General features: G+C 40.9%; 1 protein-coding gene across 4 annotated transcripts in view; it reads right to left on the bottom strand.

Moving 5' to 3' along the window:
* LRP8 (LDL receptor related protein 8) overlaps positions 1 to 25,102 on the bottom strand; it is a 198,890-nt gene that overhangs the window by 69,841 nt on the left and 103,947 nt on the right. For all 4 annotated transcript variants that reach the window (XM_064455062.1, XM_064455063.1, XM_064455064.1 and 1 more), the window contains exon 3: positions 9,240 to 9,362. In XM_064455062.1, the coding sequence (XP_064311132.1) occupies positions 9,240 to 9,362 (123 nt within the window). The remainder of the gene's footprint in view (positions 1 to 9,239; positions 9,363 to 25,102) is intronic.

Below are 25,102 nucleotides of genomic sequence, written 5' to 3'. Positions count from 1 at the left end.
TATTTTAATGCAAAGGATTCTTAACATGTCTTAATATGTTATGATACATAACAGAAAGGGTGAGCTGAAATCTGTCACTCTGAATATGAATCACTGAATACAGCGTCCCTAGAAAGGAGGCTATTATTAAAGCAAAGCCGTGATTGAGGGTCTCAGCACCTATGGAAGCTCATTACATCCCACAAATGCACAGGGTGAAGATCCACACTACCTTCACATGTGCAGACAGCACCGTCAGTGACCATGCCTCACCCCAGAGCACAATCTGACTAAAAGCATTTCAAAGAATTAAAAATCTCCAGTGCAAGGTTTAAATTACATAAATTATCTACCAAAGCATGCAGAGACTGCATACTAAACCAGTCTTAATCATGATCCTAATCCTCAAGGAAGCAGGATGGAGTATCACAAGACCCTTATTAAAACTGCAAATTATTTCAGTGGGAGTTTGTCCTGAATGAAAACATGCTCCTACAACTGTAGAAATAGAGAAAGAGAGGAAAAATAGCTATCAAGGAAAGGGGGGTGGAACTAGGAATCACAGCTTCAACTTACAATTAATTATGATACTAAAACACAGATGCTATTTAAATGTGAAAAATGCTAAAGTAATGTAATTTGGTATTCACTTACTTTTCATCTCAGTATAATTCAGGAGAAAAGGTTTGCCTTCCGTGTTCTTGTAGTGGAACACTGCTTCATTCAGTTAGCAAAACATTTCAATTTTCAAATTATGTTCTGCCTTTGATTCCCAGAAATTATTTCCTTTCCACATCAGCCATAGCAAGTAAACCAACCGTGATCCTCCCCCCAATAAACAAACACAAGTATAAACACAAAAATCAGGTCATCTGAATTTCAGAAAGCAAACAGCAAGAGAACAGAAAAAACAAAAGCACTAGGCAATGAAATCTGCTTGAGTATTTCTGAAAACCTCTTCTTACTAGTTCAATATTTATGGCCTGTTAAATAATTACACATACAAGAGCTTCACATGCTCAACTTTCATTTTCCTGCGATTCTCTCCCATTGAAATAACTGCAAGATTAATTATAGCCATAAAAAGGTAGCAAACCCTTTTATGACTATTCCTGTTTATGAACTGCATGAACGCATTAGACCAATAGGAAAAATATTTAAATGCCAGTGTTTAAATCTTTGTAGCAGTCAACTAGCAAAAGCTCAGAGTCGATCTGAGGTACAGGAACACTGCAAATGTCAAAGCTTTCAATGCTACACAAAAAAGTGACTTTCTCACAAGGTAACACTGCTCAAGAAAAGAACAATAAAAACATCAGAAAAGACCCAACTGGTATCTTCTATTGGTTTTCCTATTGGACTCGGCCCTCTGAAAAGGTCATTTCTGAGATACAAGCTCTAAACACCTTCCCTTAAAGGAAGAACACATTTTGTTTTGAACAGGTATTACTTAAAACTTTTTAGCACTGGTAGAATTTGAGCACAATCATTATATACCCTAAATTAATTTACATCTATCTAGATAAGTAAAATGCTGAGACCACCACAGCCATATAGTAATCAAAAACGAGATGTAATTCACTGCCCATGAGCCACAGATAAAGTTATCCCACTACTAGGGATAAACAGCTAGGCTTTGAGTGCGCTGAATTTCCTTTGATGTAAAAGGATAATTTCACGCTTCAAGAAAAGGAACAGGATGCAGGAAAAACTGGATTTGGTTCTTTACACTGTCAAAAACTTCTTGTGTTAGTCCCTATGGTTTTGTGTCCTTTGGGATACTGAGGTCAGTTTGGGGTTGCTCAACAAGGACACACCCAGAGGCATTCAAAGCAGTTACAGTGGTTAAGGAACCAGTGATACCATGTCACCAGGCGCACTTTGGAAGCAAGCATACACTGGCTGAGACAGGATGATTAAATCGTAAGTAAAGGTACAACTGTGAGAATTTAAAGCGTTATATACACTTAGGATAAAATGGACTTTTAAAAATCTGCACTGGACCATAAGCCACAATCTGTAGGAAACTACTAGTCTGCTAATAGGCCTCAAAAAGTCTTGTCCATCTCTAGTGTACTGTTAAACACTTCCACGGAAAGGAGTTTTCAAGAGCCTCGAACCCTCTGCTAGGTAGACCTGGAAGCCAGGTAGCATACTAAACACATAAAGAATTAATTTTTAAGTTATATTTTGGATGCGGTAAAGCTTTGACAGAGGTGTGTGAACCATGCAAAAACTGTATTTTGGTTGTAGAATTGTGTTATTTCCAATTATCTGTCAAAATAATCTGAAATGAGAGACAAGGAGGGGTTGAGGGAACAGCATTTGCTCAGCCATCAGAAGAGAAGGCTAAAGGAAGATTTTATTGCTACTTTCAACTAGAAAATGGGAGGGACTAGAGAAGATGGAGCCAGACTGTTCTCAGAGGTGCATAGTGACAGAACGGAAGGTGACAGACGCAGACTGCAAACCAGGAAATTCCTGTGAGATATAGGAATCTTTTTTTTCATTAATAAGTGTGGTCAAATATGTGGACAGAGTCCACTTTGAGCAGGGGATTGGACCAGATGACCACCAGAAGTCCCTTCTATCTTAAATTATTCCATGACTTCATGGAGAGATTATCATGGGGTGTTTTCATTTTATTCTGTCTCAATAAATTTGATCACTTTGATAAATCAAAGCTTTCATCATTAGCCCTACAAACCAGTCTGGGCATGCGGAAAATGAGATTGCCTCATTTGTGCCTGGTCACCGGGAAGATCCTGTAGCTCTAGAAGTGTTCTCACGTCCTGTACCTTGTCCTGTATTTGTTTTACAGATGAGGTGGAAACTGAGAATGTGGTCCTCAGCTGCTGTAACCCAGCAGTGCTCCCAACAGCCCACCAGGGACAGTGACGGGGGGACAATTGCAGGGGGGGACAATGACAAGATGCTGTATTTTATGCTGGCAATAGCCAGTTAGTGTAATGGGACTGTTGTTAAAATGCACACCTGTACACCTGACTTTAACATCACCTTATTCAATTCCCTGAATGATCTGTAACAAATTAATCCAACAGAATGGTCTTTAATTTACATGTTCCACTGCATTTACAATCCCCCACCATTTTATCACATATATACCAACATATCTGCTCTTAATGCTGGGGGGGTGGGAGGGGGAAGAGTAAAAGGGGGGGGAATCCTGTTACTGCCCCAGGTCCTAAAACCTGGTATCTGGCTCTGCCTGGCTGATTTGGCCTATTTTTTTTCCTTCTGCTATTTGAAGTTCAATGGCCCAGTGTATGTGATGCCCTGAATAAGACAGTCCACCCTTCTCCAGGGCAAATTCTCCAAGGGCAAGGAACAGTTTATTAAGTCACTTTCCACAAAAGTGCAGTAATGTCATCAAACACACTCAGTCATGCAGGATATCTGGATCAAAGAAGAATAATAGAGACTTAATATCCTTTGGGGTGAATGGGAAGCTAGAAGAGGGCTGTGCATTGCGGAGTGAGCAATACCATCAGTACTACCAACGATTACAGAATTTTGCATTCGGGCAACTTAATAGAAAATGAGAACAGAACTGGTCACCACTGCGAGAGATCAGCATATGCAGCAGCAGCACAGAGTACCTGGGACCATGGAAAATACCCATTAAAAATATTAACTGTTAAGTTTGGATACATCTCCCTGAAAGACTCATGACATGTGCCTCAAAATAAAAAGGACTGCATGAACTGGTACTGTATTTCAAACCAACATTTGGGGTTTGATTTTATATTCCATTTCCTTCTGAAGAAAAAAAAAAATAATAAAAAAAATCTATTTCCAGGACTGCTGCTTATTAAACCTGCCCTATTAAATCATTCCCCTATTAAATGCAATATGATTTCAGGTCCTTCCTTCTCTTTTTCTTCCTCATAACACCCTACTATACCTTTCTGTATAACAATTTCTGCTCTTAACTAGACGAATGTCACATATCTGATGAAGAAATAAGCGGTGAGTTTATGCTGCCTGCACTCCTCGATCTCATTATATATACAATGTCCTAAGGCAAGAGTTTGCCAGCTTATATTTTCACTTGCTCTATCCCTTTAATTTGTATTCCCATCAGTGCTGTTGCTGTTTGTTAGCATCGGGTTTTATTTTTCTCTAGAGGTTTTTTGTTTAAGTCACTGGTTAAATAATCAAAATACATCAGAGGGAAATTTAAAATTTCTTTCTTGTAAAAAAGCAGAATGATTCAATACCTGTGCTAGAACAGCATTAGGTAGATAGCATTCATTTTGCTGGAGGTCTCTGTTATCTCAGTAATAAAAATGACATCTCTTCCCCCTCTCTCAGCTTCAAGAAACTGGATCGGAAATAGTGAGGGATCTTTTCATATGCATAAGCAATGCGTATATCAGCAGCAGCTGCACTGCAGCTCTAGGGTGATCACCAAGTCACACACAGATGCTTTTAGTAGGAGTAATGAAATAGAGGTCCAGGGATCTGGCTGTGGTGGGCTCTCCAATGGGAGTACATGTAAGCTATGAAAGATCTCCCTGCCGTCGGGAGAGGCATGCTGCTGTATAACCTTGCAGCAATTATAAGATTCTCAGCATTCGAGCCTACTCTGAGGTCAAAAATGTTGTCTGTATCTCAAAACAGCTGCTGGTGAGGTACATGGGAGTCACAGGCATTGGGCTGACAGAGGCACTAACTCTACTCCCACTACTTCAAGATACTCCGCTATCCTTTTCAATGATTTTAATGATTTTAATGATAGTATGCTCCCTGCATACTAACAAGTGGGCATGACAAAGACGAAATCTATTATCATTTTAGAGAACCTTCTATTAATGGCAGTTTTGCGCCCACTCCTCCATGGCAGGCAAGGAAAGGCAGCAACGGCTGATGTCAAACTGCTTCTCCCCAGGCTATTTTCTTGGCATGTATCCTGCAAGGCCAAAGTGGTTCATTTGCTTTACGTACAAGCAGCCAACCTTTCCTGAACGGAGGCCTAGTTCAGGGTATCACTGGATCTAAAGAGGCTTTGTCAAGGAAGACGAGGCTGGAAGTTGGCATGCCCAAGTACTAACTCTTCCCTTTCCCCACCAGAAGGACCACTGCAGCACAGCTAAATGGTGTTTCTTTGTTCCCTCTCACCCACCATACCATTTCTTTTCATTTATTAATTATGTTTCTCAAAATAACTTTCTTGTCTTCAATATCAAATTCCTTCTCCCTTACCCAGCTTCAATCAACACGACTTCTTAAACTGTGAATTCAGTCCCTTCTGCCCCTTGTGAACAACACTAATTTCTGAGTTTATATGGTTTTGCTTCTCTTGATATATGGGCTCATTCTGCTTCCACACAGAAACAGAAAGTATAATAAAACACACTTTCCCCAAAACTGACAGTATTTCTGATGATGACTTCGGAGAGAACAGAGCCAGCCCACAACATGCCCCTGAGTAGATCAGCTCACAGAAAAGGGGGACACATTTCTTTGAAACCTTTATATAAATCTAATGAGATAAAATAAATTCAGGAGCCAGCTAATAGTACTGAAGAACTGACAGATGGCAGAACACAGAGGTTTAGTGGTGACATTCACATGTTACACGAATAATCCACTTGGACAAACCTATGGATGAGAGAGCATGTTTAGGTTAAGGATGTGGCTCAAAATAAAATGAAGAAATAAGCAGTTTCTTATTTGTAATGATCCATTTCAAGCCAAAAGCCTGGATAGCCATCTTCTCCTAAATCAGCCCATGCTAGAAATTAATCAACCTTCAACGATCACCAAAACCCACAACAGGGAGAAGTCCTGTAGATCTCATCAGTTGAGAATTCAGTGGGACTCAAAACATACCCTTACAGCTACTGCTCCCAGCCACATCCAGTGGCTTGAAGAAAACGCAGTCTTAAAAAAAATAATTGCATGAATAGCAGAAAAGGCCCCACACATCACAGGTCCAACAGAAATCAGGCCAGCTGTGATGCCATCTTACCTATCTGACAGGAGACAGGTCATGCTGTCCTGAACACCTGGTGATATTGTTATGTACAAAGCTGAGCAACTTCAGTAATCTGGGAAACTGAAAAAGCAAAGTACTGTTCTGGTATTGCAGTGGGGTTATCAGAGAGAGAGAGAGAGACCACAAACTTTTACCTTTAACCGACCATTAGAGATGGGTACACAACATCCTTAACTATCAACAAGAGAGCACAAAATGTTTTTTAAAACACACCACAAAGGATTCAGAAAATAAAAAGCCATTTAGCAGGTAGCTAGATGCTGAGAGGAACTGCCTTGTTTTCATCACATTCTAAGCTGGAAATACTCCTAAAACGCAACAGTCAGAAATTTCAACACTCTGAACCTCCCTAGCTCGAATGGACAAGTGTATGGACAATGTCCCAGTGTTGCATTAATTGAGGAGTAACCCTAGATCCTGGCAGAGGTGCTGGTAATTATGTGGCCTGTCTGAAAAAACAATTGATTTTATAAAGTAGTTTGATCTTGCCAAAGGTGAGACATCTCCATTTCCTAACCCCACTTCCCTAGGGAAACTCCCCAGTGTCTTTGGTTCCTCCAAAGGGCTGTGCTGCATTCCTAAACATGAAAATGAGACAGTCATAGGGTCCTGCAGTCATTCCTCAGCTACAGGGAGAAAGTGCAGCCTTGCTTTCATCAGGAAGAAAGAAAATGGAACTAGAAGAAGGGACCATACAGAATTCTCCAACTATACATTTTGCCTCTTACTACGTTTTCTGTCATTACAGCCTCTTTTTTGCCCTTAAATAACATTTACATGCACAAACAGCCAGACCTTTTACGCTAAGGGTACAAATTAAAAGCAAAGCCTAACGCTCCAGTTTCTTGTTTAGAAGTCCACCATGTTTATAATTTGCTGCTGCCTTGGCCGGTGGTGGTAGGAAGACCTGCAAACATATGTGAATTAACCTCACAACCAGCACTGTGCTTACGCATTACCAGGTTGATTCTGTTTCCTCACAGAGCAGATCAGATCAGCCTTTGAGATGACACATACTTTTACAAGGATACAAACCATCTGGAAAGAATGTCCTTACCATGCAAATTAAAGCCTATAGCTACCAACAGTCATAAGATTAGAACTACTTGATCTTTACCCGATTAAAGTGTGAACTTCGGATCTGAATAATCCTATAAAACAAGTAGAGTTCCAAAATTCTAGTTTCAGACATTTTTAAGATTCAAAAGCAAGCTTTTAATTGGTACAGACAGAAACACTGACTTTTCTTGTGAGCTTGCTGCAAGTCAGACAGAGGCTTGTATCAAGTACCCTGTGAAAGCTGAGACTCAAGTTCATGCATTCACTACCCAAAAAATGATCTATTTTGGCTAAAATTCGTAACAAAGCCTGAATAACTTATGCTGAGGCAAAGCATGGTCAATCTGCTCAAGACAGCTATAAACAAATAAAATATGGCACAGTCTGAGCTGGTTTCAAAGCCTTTATATTTAAAAAAAAGCACCCCACAAACAAACAAAAAACCCAACAAATTAAGAATTGGTCGATACAGGTACTACTGCTTTCACTAGGAATTCCTGATTCGTCTGTTAGGCATATTCTGTAGAATGGGAACAAAATTCTTCCTGTGCTGAGGTGACACTGGTCTACTCCCATCAGCAACAGGGAGATATTTCAAGGGCCATCTATTTTGCTGAAACAGAACCACCACCACAGACGTCAGTCTCTTAGAAGGTTTCAAGCAGGAAAGGTAAAAAATAAAATCCCACCACACAAACCTGAACAAATTACTTTCCTCTCAGGATGGCAGTCCCATACTGTAACAATCAGAGGCTCAGGTCAAGTCTCTTGTGCAATACTTAAGCTTTAAGGCTGATTTCCCCAGAGGATGAAATAAGTGGGGGGAAAAATGGAAGGTGGAATGGAAGATGATTAAGAGAAATCGTCAGGGATCGTAGCGCTGCATGGCCTATACACAGTCCTTGCTATGGCCTCTGACAAGAGATTTACAGACAGACACTGCAGGGAATGGAGCTGCTTCGTTATTCAGCCCCCCTCCAGGCAATCAAGTAGTGGATGTAGCATTAATAAGATAGCTTTTGACTAAGGAGGATGCAGGGTGAAAGACCAATACATACAGTTCATAAATATGTTAATGTAGTTACTGAAGTTAATTTTTTCTGTAGCCTGTATATGGCTACAAAAATTATTTTATTCATTTTATGCAAAAGAAGTGCATTCATCTTTCTTAATTAGAGAGAAAGTAGGACTGGTACTAGGCTTAAAAATCAAAGTATGGTTAATTGGTTAATTTTGAAGTCCTCTATGTGTCCCATTCTAGTGAAATCTGGTAAAATACTTCCTCCAACACTGCTTCTGACTCACAGGAATATATTTGTGAAGTACATGGCTGGAAATTCAACAGAAGGGCTTGTACTAGTTTCTTGGTCTGTCCAAGAACAAAAATGCAGACATACGTAAGCACACAAATAAAAGTCTACATATTAATTAGTGTTTTCATTAAAATATACCTGGGATTTCCTTCAACTTAACATCAGACAACCCTTCACAGTTCTAGAACAATGGAGCATGAATGGACCTCCTCAGAGTCAAAAGAGCAAGATAAATGTGCTACATGAAAATCAAGCATGTCCTTTTACTTGCTGAAATCAATGGGTTTTTAAAAGGTGTTATCTGCAGTTAACATCTGTCATACTTACTCTCAGCTTTAGGTATTTTACATTGCTTCTCTTTCATCTGCTACCTTTTTCTTCATTTGTTCTCAAAGGCAAAAAAAAAAAAATTAAGCAATACTCTAACATTGCAAAGTTCCTCGGCAATGACAGAAGCACTGTCTGCAGTGATGATAAATCCCAATATGCTACCATGCAAAATGCTGCAAATCTGAGTTTCCAAAAGGCCTGATCCCAAGTGAGTGTGAATCTTTGTGCACTGCTGCTGCTCATGAGCTCTACAACCAGATAAACTGTAACAGAGCTAGAGATGTTTTAAGATCCGTTACAGACAGAAATATACACCAGACATTGCTGCCTGTGTCACAGCCTGGAAAACTGGTACATTCAGAAGTTTGGAAACCAACTGATTTGAATGACCTGGATCTTTTGTGTCTTTACTTTCTGCTCTAACAGATGCAAAAGTTGACAGAACATCCTGTGAGTGCTGGGAATAACACCTCAAATTTCTCTACACTTTGGTAAGACAACAAGTCTGAGAAACACTGCGCTTTTGTGCTACTCACTGCATGCTGCTTCTGATTCATCTGACCCATCAGGACATTCTTCTTCACCATCACATTTCCACCTGGCTGGGATGCAGTGGCCATTGTCACAAGTGAAATCTGACTCAGCACAAGTTTTCTTTGCTGCAAGAAAAAAAAAAAAAGTACTTGGCATGAAAATGAGCAGTGCAGAAGACCTCCATTGCATCTTATCGCACTAGGGATGATACTGATTGTCCTGTACTGAGAAGTTTCAATATTGCTTCTTCATGACAGTGTCAAACAGGTAAAGACGGGTGTTTCTTCTTACTAGAAGTCTTATCCCTCCATTATTTAACATGCATTCACCCTTTTATGTCTTTTTACAGACATTCAAAAACCAGGAATGTTCTTTTTCAAAATAATTTTCTAAGGCTTTTACTGCAAAAAGCTGCTGCATACATGGAACAGAAAGCGTGTTGCATGATTTACAGACAGGTAAGACAAACAAGTGTCACCTTTAGAGTACTATAATCTAAGTAATAATGTTTTTATCTATGTAATCTGTTCATGGCTTTTTAATACATTTGTCACCATAGTAGATGATCATAAATCACTCCTCCAAACACTAAAAATAATTTCATTAAATGTCAACCACTCCATGCTCTTTGCTTTGCTTGCATTAATCTAGGGCTTAAAAAAGATGCAAGAAAAACTCAAGCAATTAATTGGTCTATTCCTCTGTGCCTGTGGTGCAGCACAACCAGTGCCCTGTAATACAAACCAGCACCTTCCCATGGCAGCAGAAAGTAATCCATAGATTTCTTCAGTCCTTGGCCTCAGTGTCAATGTGATTATCAGTCACTCATTGCTTTTGCAATGGTGATTTTAGCGGCTTTTCTGCTAGGAATTGGACTGAACAGCCATGCCGTGGGAGTCATGAGCAGTGGCTCAGGCTCAGTGTTACCACCCTTGAAGTACAAGACTATGGCTAACTGGTGTCTATCTTTGTTACTGATCAATTTACATAGGAAGTGGTGGCAGGGAGATTTGTTTCCTCCCTCTGCAAAGCTGCTCACAACCTAATAGGATCACAGTAAAATTCAGGTAGTAAAGGACCTCAGGAGGTCATCAAGTCCAACCTCCTGCGCAAGACAGGGTCAGCTCTGAGGTCAGATCAGGTTACTCTGGGTTCAGTCTGGTCTTAAAAACCCTCAAGATGGAGACAACACAACCTCCCTGGGCAATCTGTTCCACTGCTTCGCTGCCGTCACAGTGAGGTTTGAGCTTGATAGCTATTCCCTGATATATGTCATGTGCACACATCATTGCTACATCAATATTTCTTTCAGCAAACATTTTCAAACCATTAATCGCAACAAATAAGCCTCCAGGGTTTGATTTTTTTTTTCTTACATGAGCTGCTGTCAGGGAGAAAACCATGTTAAATATAGGTCCTGCCCACACAGGAAACAAGGAACATGAACTGTGTGAGATGCTGGAGAGGTCTACATGGCCAAAATCAAGTACTCATGTTCTAATGCACAAAACATGCAGCTTCCCTGAATAGGCATCCAGCAGGAAAACACTGCAAAGCATCAGTAGGCAGCTGTACAATCTCTCAGGATGTATTTTATAAAGGGAACATACATTTACTCTCCTTCTGTTGCTAAGTGAGCCAGATTCTGAAAAAAGGGACAATTTTCAGTCATTCAGAAACAGATATTTTGAACTAATATAAGCAAAAAACCCAACTCCATATAGAACGAGATTTTTGCAAGAGACCAGTCATACTAAGAATCCAGCCTGATCTTCCAAAGATGTTGCACATCCATTATCAGAGGGCACAAACCTTCCCCTGAACATCTCCAGTTTTAAAACCAATACTTGTGAAACTGGCTATCGAGCGTCACTTCTGATTTATTTAATATGTTTGATTTAATTAATCTGATGTATTTAATGGTCAGAAGCTCTGACCAGATACAGATGGCATATGCACGCATAAGCAAAGACGGAGCACTCCCCTACTTATTGTGAACCTGACTCGGTAAAATGTTGGTACTTGCTGTTAGGGGAAGGTTATAGCATCAACAAATAAAACAATCACATCTCCATCGAGAAAGCAGACTAGTATAATACTGGAGATAAAAAAAATTTAGTTTCTAAAGTATATTTAGTTTTATACTAGCTCTCTCAATGTCCTAATGGCTTGCTTTTCATAGGAAAACTGTCCTTTGACTCATTTTCTAGAGATCCAGACAGCAACGCAACTATTTTTCCACCTCAAAACAAACCTCCCCTTTTTCCATCCACCTAACGCTCTGATCACTTATTTCTGGGACATGCAGACGCAAGCGTGAGCGAGGGGGTCAGCCACAGAAAGGAGTGTAACAGGCATTCCCTTCAACATGGCCAACCTGCTCACAGCAGATGGTGGCACTGATTGCTTTGTTCCCCTGACGCTGCTCTTAGGCAGCACAATTAATAGATTGCCAGGATTCACAAAAGGGGGAGAAAAGCATTACTGATAGTTGCAGGGTGTCATTTGGAAGCACAGCTCCTCTTTGCAAAATGAAGTTGGGCACAACTGCTCATCAGCAGAGGCCCAACCAAAAAGCATCATCCCTGTCCGCATGCCCACCCAAAGGTCCGACAATCCCATGCCAGATAAATCAGCAGGGTACAAATGCATTTGGTCCTTTGTCTGAACCTAAACTGCCTAATCTCTTAAAGGAGTGTGATGATTAAGGCAGGAGGGCTCAAACCTTTCTATGATTATTATATTTACTTCTACTATGTCTTTTTTTTTTATCTGTTTCTGCTTTTTGTTATTTATATTTAATTTGGGATTTTTTGTTTAGTTTTGTTTTTTTTTTTTACTACTATTACTCTCCAACACATTGGGTCATGGCTGTGTGGACTGTTTTAATTCCAATAAACTCTGCTTTGTGCTGCAAACAGCAACCCAGATCACAGGTTGCAAGAATACAGGAGCACTGTCTCATTTCTCACCTCTAATGCAAGACTGGAATCACTTTATTTCCAACCAGATTCACCTTCTGGCACTCAATCGTCATGTCTCTGGGATCAGAACGCAGGCAGGGAGCAGTTAATTAAAATATCAGCTCCCTGTCTTTTTCTTCCTTTTTCAAGTCCAATAACCCTTTCTATTAATCTCCCATGTAATACACCTTCCATCAATTCTCTATTAAAAAATTTATTGAGGCTCACACCATAAATTATCAGTGGTACATTAAAATGTAAAATAAATAAATACATCCCTTTTAGACAATGGTGAGGACACAGGTTCATTTTATGGTTTCACCTGGCTCAGAAACAGTCAAGCAAAATTAATTGTTCCCCTGAGATCCATTTCCTTTGCCATAAGCAGCCCAGACAACTCCACTCACACGTCTCTTCAAAACGAATATAAACAAACAAGGGTAAGTAGTCACAGCATCCCTATGCCTCTGCTCCTTGGGGGCCAAACTGATACCTGGAACAAGAAAAGAGAAGGCTACTGAAGCACACACAGAGCCTTTCATCTTCTCCCCTGCTCAGATGCAGAATGACACCAAAGAGACCTCCTTTCTTTTGACTTGTGCTTGATTTGCCTTTGGTACTTGCTTTTCCTTTCTCACATCTGCAGCTGGACAGATCTGTCAGAAACTCCAGGGTGGAAGTCGGTGCCTGTATGACCATGGGGCTCAGCTTCCACAGGGGATGAGCCCTGGCTTGGGCAGCTTTCGAAAGGAAAGCTTGGTCAAAGGAAGTCATTGCTGCTTCTTTGCTCCCAGGAAGAATGGTAAGGGGGGAAATGAAGGCTTCAAATTTATCCAGTCATGACAGAAAAATATGCTAATACACTAAATTTTAAACTAAAATGCATCAAACCAACATGGCCCCTCATTTTGCAAGACATCCCTTTTTCTTCCCATTACTCACATCTCTTATCCTGAACTGCAAGTAAGGATTCAGGGTTCATCCCTGCAGCAAATTAAAAGCAGAGAACCCAGGGAGACTGGTTTAGAATATGACCATTTATAGAGGGAATTCATTTTAAAAAAAAGCAATTGCTGGGGATATGTATAATTAGGTTGGAAGAAATAAATATATACTGAAAGAAAGAAATCTTTTACTGGCTAGGAGCAGGGACTAGATGATCTAAATGTGATTTCTAACTTCCAGAAATACTTCTCTTCAAAAGGCCAAATCCCTGACCCTAAAACCAACAGGTATCTGAATCTAACTGAGAAGTCCAGGATTTATTCTTTCCTCCTCTTTCTAATAAAACCCAGCACCCTTCCACCCCCCCCACAAGACCGTAGTTACTTCATTTAACCTGACTTAACTTTTGCTTCAGTTTTAGAGGCTATATGAGGCAGGAACAGCTTTACAGTTACTCTTTAGAAGATATCAGGCCCTCTGTGATTCCATTTCCAATTCGTGCCTCTTGCTTAATCCTATTTTGCACATCTGTAATACTAAGCAATATACCCCACTACAACAGCTTCATTTTTTGCTACTCCTAATTTTCCCAAACCAACACAGCTGAAAAGCAGAGTGAATATATTTCCTCTTTTACCATCAACAGTTCTGTGAGCAAAGCTGTAGCTGTTCAACAGCAGCGGTAATGTAGAAGCACATGTAAAAGCAGATTTTCTGATTACAACTTGCCTATAAAGGACAGTTAATACAAAGATTTCCTCCCCCCCAAGAGAATGAACCCCTATGTAGTAATAAAAGACTCTAAACACATGATTTTTAGATTAGGGGTTTTGTCCAATCTCTGGGTTGTGTTTCTAAACAGAAGACCAGGCTGATGAGACCATCCTCGAGCATTAACCCACAAAGACTCCACAGACTGCACTCTCTCCCTGTTTTCCCCTGTCAGTAACTGTTGGCCTGTTTCCACCAATTCTGAAAGGGGAGAAAGATGTGAAAAATAAATCTACTCCTACAAGTTTCATAAAATTGGTAGCTGAATAGAGAACAATCAAAACAGCTCCACAGAAGGAGATGAGGACAGAAAGTGGCCATTGGGACTGGTGCGCCACGTGTGCTGCCAGCCAGCTGGATCTGTGCAGCTTCTGCATCTCATAGCCAAGGTAGCTTTAATGCAGAGGGAAGAAGGCAATTAGGGATTAAAACACAAATGACCAAACCCCCAGACACTAAAACCACTGAAAACTTTGGTTTCATTTGTTACACCATCCTCATTCTTTTACACAGATCCTGCTCCTATTTTAGCTCCTGAATCCACACCAGACTTCTTGTCAAACCTTGTTTCTGTTGTCATTTGCAGCCAGTATTCAAGCCTTCTTGTGGAAACTACTTTCACCTAAGCTGCTGTAAAATAAAATAAAATGCCATACAATGGAAATTTTGCTGTGATCCTTCTGCAGCAGTAGAATAGCACAACCCTGTAGGATATGAGAATGGGAAGATGATGGTAGGCCATAAAGAAAAATTGAAATTCATAAAACAGGGTTTCATTTCATGCTGGGAAACTTCAATGGCAACTTTGATCAGTGGCTTATCAGAGCCACTGACAAGACTCCATACAAGAAGAAGAAAAAGTAGCATCACATGAGTTCAGGAGCTTAACACAGACTGTCGCCATCACTCAGTCCCAAGAGGTGCCAATGGCAGCTTGAAGTGTAACATTGGCCACGAGCTAGCTTTTCCCAGAACAAAAATACATCATTATTATGGCTCACTCTGCACTTCTTAAGGACCTCAATTAATCCAGTCTCACAGTAAGCAAAATTCACCCCGGCTGAACCATTTGCTTGGTCCAACGATGTTTGCTGCTAACCAAGAGAAAGGTAGGGTCTGGGCTCATCATTCAGCTCTCAGAGATTCTGGGCTATGCAAAACATCAAGCAAACAGACATCTTTGGTTTATATTCTTAGTCAACTCCTGATTGCAAACACAGCCACCATGACATTGCAGACGTCCCTCCCAAACAAGAACTCCCAGCAATACAAGGTGGCAAATTGGGGTTTTTTTTGTTGTTGCTCTTTTGTTGTTGTTGTTTCTTTGGGGTTTTTTTTTTTGTTTGTTTTTTAATTTGAAGTTGTGTTCAACACAAACTTAATATACTCTCCCAAACACAGAAAACTCTTGGAGGACGAGACTAAGCCCTAACCATGCACTTCATCAGCATCCCTGCCCTTCAAAAAAAGTCTGTGGTATTGATTCCAGATCCTTTGGCCAGGTTATACACCCAAAGGACATCTTAGTCCTTTTAAGGAGATTTGAAAATCCTAATCTACATCTGACAATACTGCAGCCTGAGGACTCCCGATTCCTGCTGTTGTCTCACATGGTATTGATTTCGCAAACGAGGAAGTGTAACAGGGAGTGCAGGACCATCCACCCCAGCGTGATTTCCTGGTCACAGCAGGTGCTCCATTCCTGGCTGTGCCCAGCTGCCCCCACTTCAGGCACCAAAACACTGCATGTTCAGAGCCCAATCCCACCAGCAGCACCTCTGCCAGGGCTATGTGGTCAGCTGCAGGCGGCCCCTCTCTGCCAAATCCTCATCACAGGAAATCCCAGGAACATGTTGTTTTGCAGCTACAAAGAGCAACAGATAAGATCTAAGAGTGGAAATGTCAGGAAATCCTAGTGGATGTGGACAGCTGAGTACTTATAATTTTCAGACAACTAAGGACAACTTGAGGTAATGAAAGGGAGCATTTAACCACTCTCTGAATCTGGCTACTTTTTTTGATGCTGCCATCTCAGCAGGCAATTACGTTTCTAAAGCAAGATTAATCAGATCACCTCAAACAGCTGGTGCTTAGACACAGACCACAGTCCCTTTGATACTCCACCACAAATACATTTTAAAGAAACTTCTCTACAAGACCCCCTAAACAGGCCCCAGAAAACAATGCCTGATTGACAGAAGCCTAGTCAGAAGGTTTAGGGACAGCTTGAAGCTGCTATTACTGTAACCAAAACATGCAGCTGCTGAGTCTAAACTGGCCTCTCTGATCAACCAAATCATATCAATCGTATTAAAAGGAGAAAAAGAGATGCCACCTGTGATTTTCTATTAGTATCAAAAGGTATCCACCTTTGTGCATTTTAAATGGTAACATGAGTAAGCCTCCTATTTAGAATTATTTAAATACATTTTCATGTTTAATGCCAAGTTTAACATGAGGAAAATGGCAGCACCTAATTGCAAGCTATGGAAAGCTATAGAAAAAACACAAAATGCTGAAAACTGCATTTTGTTCTCATATATGAAATTAAAGTGACTTCAACTAACAAATACATGCCTTCACTGATAAATTTACTCTGTAATCAAGGCAAAACTGAACAAAATTTTTCTTTAACCTGTCCTCAGGTTAGTGATGGCATTTCAGACTTCAAGACGGGGCTGTATGCTCAAAAGTTGCTCTGTTTTTTACCAAACATACATTTTGGTCTAATGAATGCAGCATTCATCCCTACAAACCATGCTTCACCAGTAGGAGAAGCAGGAATCCCTGAAGAGAATTCAAGCACAAAACGACTACTTGGACTGGTATGCTCCTTCAAGGGCATCAGAGGTCTCTAAAACATACTACTTGGGTATTCAAGCCAAGTTCTCCATCGGAGTTTGAAGGCTTCGGCAGGGCTCTGGGGCTTTGTCTTGCTCAGAGAACTTCACAGCTGGGAACAGCCTGGGCAGAGAGCTCAAGTGCTGCTTCGCTTCAGAGGAAGATGCTCCACATTCCTTCAGGCAAGGCTCCCTCCAACATCTGCTCCCTCCATTTTTCCTTCAGGTTTCTCTTCTGGTGGTGTGGTTTTTGTTTTCTTTTTTTTTTCTTTTTTTTCTTTTTTTTTTTGTTTTTTTTTTTTTGTTTTTTTTTTACGATCCACTCGTAAAGCATCAGTGATCTTTTAAGCTGACAAAACCAGGTTTTGTGACAACTGTCTCATTGCTATTCTCCAGGAACCCACATCACTTCATCACCTCAGTATTCAAGTCCCTGGAGTTTAAAAAACAAAAACAAAACAAAAACAGAGCGCCCCCCCCCCAACAAAAACCCCAAAATCCAAACCAAACAAACAACCCACAAGAAAACCAGTGAACACCCCACCATTCTACAATCATGTCCTTCTGCAGAGGAAGGGAGAGGAAGGGACAGATTTTCCTAACAGCATCTTAAACACATCCCCAGCTTTGCTCAGAAATAGGTCAACAACACTGCCCAGCCTGCAGCCACCTCTGCGTGCTACCGATCAGCCTCACTGCAATGTGGCAAGCCGGCAGGTGCAAAAAAGCACCTGCCATTCAGTGTTGAAACATGCCCACCAACAAAATCTCACTGATGCTCGTCCTCATACAGCAGCTACACTGACAAGGAGGCTGGCAAGGGTACAGACAGGGTCAGGTTTCAGATGTAATTTTTATTACAACAAAGATTATGCAAGGTAGCACTGTACTAAAGGGCTATGAGAAAGCTGGTTCCTTTAATTAAGAGATCTGAGAACCTGAAAGGCACAAGTCATGCACATCCTCGGTTACAGGTACATGGACACAAAGACATTAAATGACATGCCAAAAGTCATGCATCAAATCTGTGGCACAGCCAAGGATATGACCCACATCTTTCATCCACAAGTCAAGATTTCCTCTTTATGGAAAAGAGCAGCCATCACTCTGTCAGGGAAGTTGAACATGTTTCCAGAACTCCATATTGCTGCAGTCATGACCTCTTCAAAGAATTTGGTATGCTATGAGTTTCCAGTTTGTTTCTAAACACTTCTTTGATTAAAGCTCATCCGCACTGACTTCTGCTGACAGAATTGCCAGCTTTGTCTGTCTGCTCTGGGTTTTATTTTGCTTTCTTTTAACAAGCAGCAAGATATTGTTGCAAGACACAAGCTCTTGGGTGGCACCTACATGTATGCTATTTCACAATAAAGGGCATCTGCAAATTCCTCAAGAGGCACTTGACATTATTCTGTCTTTTTATTTCTGGGAATTAATCACTAGTCTACCCTGATGAAACATCAACAAGGTCCATGAATAATTATTGGCCTCAGTTGTCTCTGTGCAAAATTGGACGCAGACCTTTTTATGACACCCTATGATGTCTGTTTTCAATATAGGTTTAATAACCAACCCTCGCCCAAGTCAGAGTTAAATGCCTCAAAGAGGCACTTGTAGATACTGCTGTTCAACAGGATGGTCACAGAGACATGAAAATATTCCTGGTCAGGAACGTGAAAATAATGAAAAACTACACAGACTCTGAAACCTGGGGGTGATGACAATGGTTGCACTCTTCAGCAAGGCTGATTCTGTGCTGCAGTCCCTGGAGCTTGAAAACTCCTGATATCCCCAAGTTATTGATGGCTTTCCCTCTCCACAGAGATGTTAAACAATCAACCCCCTGATGAAAAAGTCCTCAGGAAGCCTAGCTAAGACATACTGAAGGCCCTTTCTGCTAGCAAATATATTAAAGCAGAAATTGCTAACAAAGCAATTCATTAATAAAATAAGTTGTTCATGGAGCAGTTTTGGTTCCCACCTACAAATATGCCTATAGCTCATCAGACAGGCACTAGGGAAGCAGAACAGCCATGCTTTAAGGCTGAATTTGCCTTCAGTTATTCAGAAAAGGAGAAGACTAAGGGCATGTAAATGCGTATCCTTTCACTAAGTGATCCCGAGAAGGGATATTAGGAAAAGGAGGGCCTTCTTATATAGTTTTCTGCTCTATTTGAGGTTTTTAAGGATTATTCCTTTTTCATAGGTGGTGGTGACAAAACCTTCAAAACTACTGGAGAGGATGGCAAAGAACATTCCCAAAGCCTGAAGGGCTACTCTTTCTTGCCTGGATTATGCTGTTGCATTGAAAAATTTACAATACTGGAGTTTATAGGGGAGGCACCATGTTGCTGAAGCTGCCTTTCACAGCTTGGACACTAAGTTCTCATTGCCTGAATTTAGTATACATTCTGAGGTTAAAGCACACCAAAACAAAACATTGCATCTTCAGCAGAATTTCATGCCAATTTTACTAAAAATCAAGTTTGCACGCAGGAGGTGAATCCAGGAGTCCCCAAATCTCCACAGACCCAGTTACAACAAACCCCATGTCATGCTATCACCAGAGTTGCATGATATACACTGACTTTAGGGTTAAAATCAACATGAGGTGTTTCTGGCAATCCTTAACCCCTGGCTGCATGATTGCTACTTCACTGCTAGAGTCTGCCCTTGCACAACTGCATATGCATTTTGCATCCCAGGTCACTCAGTCAACACGGGCTACAGCAAGATAAAACACATCTGCTGGGAAGCAGCAGCAATTTCCCCGGTCACCTTTGCCACCAGAAGCAGAGCAGTGGGATTACACAACAGGAGTCCCAAAAATTGCAGGCAAAAATCACTTCCTTTACAACAGCCTTAAGATAGCCAGAAGAGAAACATGTATCATCTAAGCCCAGTTTTGCAGAACTTGGTGTGGGTCCAGGCTGCATACTGTTCCTACAACTGCATGGAAAAACAGTAACCTGATATTTACACCTGCAAACTCTGTGTTTGTAAGCATGGTAAACCACACACACACGACATTCCTATGAACAAACGTTACACGTTCCCAAAAACGTGTTAGCGTGTTAGTTGCCAACAGCCCGGGTATCTCTGACCTGTAATATAAATTACCCAAATCTAATGACACACTGGAAGCCCAGCAGAACTCAATGCAAAACTCAATTTCTAACAACCCAAAGAAAAGAGGAATATAACAAAGAAAAAAAGCAAAGGCTCTTTAAGAGTCAGGATCAATGACATAAATCACGTACTTGAAGACTGAACCCTCTCAGTAGCAAAAGAATGCCTTCTGTTGGTAGGAAAGAGGGAGAGGGCACCAGAGAGGTGTAACAGATCTGGGATGACTGAGGAAGTATTGCCAGTTCTGTGCACAAATCCATGTGGTTGGCCAGTATGGAAAGGAGACATGGGTCTATGCTCCCAATCAGGGAATTACATGCGTAGTAACACACCTGAGCATTCTGTTTTGCAGCTAACAGCAGGAGAAATGAAGCTGTTACTTTGCTTGTTTCTGCCACTTTTTTTTTTTTAATATTAGAAGCAACAGCACTTTCATGTCACTTCTATACACAGTCCAGTTGCTTACTATTGGATCAATGTTTGCTCTTTTTCTCCTGTTCCTAATTTAACCAATAAGTTGCAGGGCAAAAAAATGCAAGAAATACTCTATACGGTTGAAAAACCCCACATGCCATGGTTTACTTTTCTGGGAGGCTAAAATACTAGAGTTAAAATGCCCATTGGACAGCCTTGGAAAAATGAAGAGTCAATAGCAATGAAAGGAGCGCGGATTTTTCTAAAGGTGTAATCGAGTGTAATCAGCTTTATCCTCTTTTTCATTTTGCTTTGCTTTTAGCAAAATTATGCCACTTTTTGAAGTAAAAATTGTTTTCTAGGATTATTTTAAAAATGTTCCCCTTTTTGACCATCCATTCCTTGTCCGGAATTCTTTAACTGCTTCAGACACCAAAAATACAAATGGCAAATGGAAAGTAATAACTGGTATGCCACTGAAGAAAACCCCTGTGCTATAACATACGCTACTGAAAAGCATTACTATGTCATACCAATATGTATGGTATAGGAACCTGCACTGAATTAACTGGGTAGCAACACACCAGGAACATCCAAGATGATAAAAAAAAAATTTAGACCCTGGTTCTTAATGAGCTTTAGACAGACCAGTGCCACAGATGTCCATACATATGTACCTGTTAAGATATCTTTTCTACAGCTCCATTAGCTGCTCTGTAAAGAAGACATGAATTGCAACCAATGACTAATTTGCCAGGAATCTTGCTTTTTAAGACCACTGAATCAGAGCTCTGGGAATTGTAAGGGATCACACACAAAAGCATTTTCAAAAACGTCTCAAAGCCAGCATCATTTCAGGCTGAACAGCAGGTTCATCCTCTGATCCAAGTCTGTTACAGCGGAACAGTGCCAAACAAATGTCTATTAATATTCTGCCAGGAAGCATGAGTGGATGGGCTCTTGCATTACATTAAGTGAAGTGGTCAGGTTATAAGAGTTAGGCATCAGTCATGCAGTTCCTCCAGTCAAGCACAAACCTCTTCACTCATCATCATGTGTTGTCAAATGCTTTTTTGCATTGCAATATTAAATACTAGTACCCTGGGGATAGGAAATGAATAGGCACAACATAGAAATTATGATGCATGCAATAATACCCTTTAACCCATTAACAAGTATGACCAAGCTTACTTATTCTGAGCTCTCTAATCATCAAGGCAAGAAGACATCAACAGCTACTGTATCACACTGACAGGACCTTCAACGGCAAGTGTGGTTCAAAGGTCCATAGGCAACACAAAAAGGCTTTGTCTTTTTATGTAAAAAACAAAGCTACCACGTGGCACAGCATCACACATACAATTAGTCAGGAAAGTTAATACAGTAGAAGCAGATGGTGGAACCATGTCAACATTTTCAGTGGGCACATCTCCCCTTACTCTCGAGTTGTTGTGAACTGAGGTCATGGGGGAGCAGCAGCAGATTGTCAATAAGCCAGACCACACCAGGGATCAACATTACACTTTTACCTACCCATGTGAGGTATCAGTGTGCTCCCACCTCTGCTGCCATAGCTCCCATCCTCTCTACCACATCCCCATGCCACAGGGTAGCACCATTAACCTCACTGTACACAGAGAGAAACTGAGGCAAAGAGACAGTCTCTGTCTTACCCTGGTTGTGCTGGGAGATGCTGACAAGGAAAGACAATAAAAACACACCTTCTGTGGCCCTTACACTGCTCATTTTGCTGAGATTTCTGCAGCCAAATAAATTACCAAATGCTATACAAATCACTTGTACAGCGCAAGTACAGGACACATCACTCCAAAGTACTTTATAGATTCGCAAAGAGCAACTGCTCCTCTGATGCTTCTCACCTGCCAGCCCTAAAGCTCACCTAACACAGGACAGGAACGAAAGGCTTTTGTTCACCACCAATTGCACTGGATGGGCAGAAAACGTAAAACCTGAACCACAAAGATCGCACAAAGAAATACAATACAGGAAACACTGATTCGATGACTTTGAAGTAACAGCCCTGCACACAGCCCTCAGAAAAAGTCTCCTCTGCTGTTGTTGTCAACGAGTTCTGCACAATTCTCCAGCTCCGTACTGCATGGATTTCAATGGTACCCAGGTGAGGATGGCAGGAGCTTTCAGCTTTGCAAGTAATTTAATTAAAATAAAATGAACAACCAGCAGTCACTCAAACTGCATGTATGCTCCAGTCACTACAACTGCTGAATTCTGCAGCCCTCAGTCCAATCTGATTTCCTTTAAAGCTCCTGGAAACCCATTAATTAAAACACATTATTTACAGCTTCCAGGGGCTTGAAACCATGGGATGCACTTGATGGAATTTATGCAATTACGTACAGTCAGTCCTAGCGATAGGCTCCATTCTTGCTCTTGCTCTCCTCTGCTCCCACACTCGGCCATTTCCTTCCCCCCAGCTTGTCCACGCAGTGCTGTTCGGCCTGGGCTTGCCACAGTGCTATCAGCTGCCATGGAAATGAGCAGGAGGCAACAAAGGAACTGCAAGTCTCTTGCTGGAGATGGAGGAGTTGCAAGGCGATAGCGCAGGAAGGCCAAGACAAAGAGAAACCAATTTGCCTGCTGCCTCTAAATGCAAACAACCCTCCCTCTTTGTGCAAGATGCTGATGAATAGACTTCTCCCCTGATTTAGAAATCCAAGCCCTTCCAGCCAAATGCAACCAGGCTAGGTGGATGGAGCATCCTGCCTTCAGTCCTTTGCAGCAGCCCATCCATTAGTGCTTGGTGGCACATCATTGTAATGAGGTGAGCCAAAAGCAAACCTGGAGGATGTGTAGTTTAACTTACTTAATAAGCAATACCCATGTCACTCGTACAGCAGCATCAGCTGCAGACAGATCTCTACTTTCAGAAGCTTTTCTTTTTTCACTCCATTAAGTAGTCATGCTCATCAGCGATTCCCTTGACTTTGTAAGAAGAAGGCATTTTGAAACATACATTAGAAAGTATGACTGACAAGCATAACAAAGTCTGCTGTGTCTTTGAACTGATTTCCAAAAGGTGTTTTACAAGAATAAAGGGAAGATAAAGTTATATGGAACCATGAACTTTTTACTGCTTAAGGAGTCCTACATGAACACTACTGAAAGATCAAGTACCATAAGCCCAAGACATCCACATATATAATCCTCCCAATGATTATTACTTTTTTTTTTCCTTCTATGTGTTTCTCAGTTTTTTTTTCATGAGGCCAGTGACTTACCTATGTAAAACCTATGGAAACCCTCTTTATTGAGCCATAAAAAGGAGAAAACTGTGAAAATAAGCCTCTATCAAAGCCTAATAGCTTTCTTCCAGCAATACAAAAGTGGATTTTGGCCTTATTCTCTTGTGGTTCATTCACAATAGGAAAGAAAGCAAAAAGCAGAGAAAGCATTTCTTGCACGATGCAGAAGCAGCGCTGCAGATTTCAGTCTGTAATTCCAAATACCCAACCTGCCCACACCATGTCCTCAGCTGCTGTGAGAAATTACTTATCTGCTCTGAAGTCACTGTAGCTACTCCAATTCAGATTACATCTCAAAGCCTCTTTCACTGAGATGTATTGCAACTGCGCATTGGCATTATTTAAGTCCAGATTTAAATGTACTGCAGAAGAGGTATTTTCACCACAAGCCCAGAAACACAGGACTTTGTATCAATATTTGGCTCCTGATTAAGTCTTTTGTCACTGTGATTTTTATAAGAACAGCTACAAACAGATTTGTAGGAGAGCAGTGACCATGAAAATGTCTCTGAGATGACTGTTTTATTATGCTTTCTCTCTTTTCCAGCATTGCCCATTCTGTACTGGGTCCTTACAGGTGATAAAGTACCAATACTTTCCACCTGGGACAGCCAGAATGAAATGCCAGACACTTTAACAAGAAAGTCAGCAATATAATTTTAGGCTGTTCAAAAGTAGAGTTTGTAAAAGCCTAGCAATCTGAGTATGGAGTCCTAAACTTGCAATACTTCAGTAATTTTCTGGGTCCCCTGCATCAACATACACTAAAAACATTAATCTACGTGTACAATTTTAATTCAACGGGATTTTAAGTTATCTTTTAAGTCTATTATAACACATATACTGTCGATATTGTGTGGCTACCACTGCAATACAGTGAATGATCTGTGGCCCCCAGCTAATCAGTACCCTCTAGAAATGAAAAAGTAGCATCAGAACCAAAAGGTGAGATTCAGAGGTGGAAATTCTGCCTCCAGCAGAAGGGACAGCATCCCCCAATTCAGCATGACAGAAATTAAGGAACAAGCAGAGGAATAACTTTCATATGCTCCTCCAAACTCTTCTCTAAATAGCAGCACAGGTAAGACCCTGTATGAAGACTGTGGCTACAAGGTAAAGTTAAAATGTTTCATAACTACTAAATACCATCCAGCCCATCACCACCAGAATTGGGACTGGTGAGCAATATCAGAATTAAACATCCCCTCTACAAATGGTTTCCAGTCACCTAAGTGTTACCAAGACAACTCCAGCGACCAGAATACAAATTACCTTTGGGGTACCACGGTAAATTCCAGCACTTACCAACCCTGCATGCAAATTTAAATCACAACAATTTAAGTGACAACTGTGTACACAGCAGAAACTATTAAACTATCACAGGAGTCAATGGTACTATAGTCAGGAAAAATGTTACTGGAGGCAACAACAAAACAGAGCAAAAGGAGGAGGAGACACACACATAAAGAAGTTCAGCCTAGTAATTCGTGAGTGCCAGACGAGGGCTTCTCATTCCCTA

The sequence above is a fragment of the Phalacrocorax carbo genome, chromosome 6, assembly GCF_963921805.1.
Source record: "Phalacrocorax carbo chromosome 6, bPhaCar2.1, whole genome shotgun sequence".
Lineage (NCBI taxonomy): Eukaryota > Metazoa > Chordata > Aves > Suliformes > Phalacrocoracidae > Phalacrocorax > Phalacrocorax carbo.
Note: the sequence above shows the minus strand (reverse complement) of the source record. Positions and strands in the feature narration are given on the sequence as shown.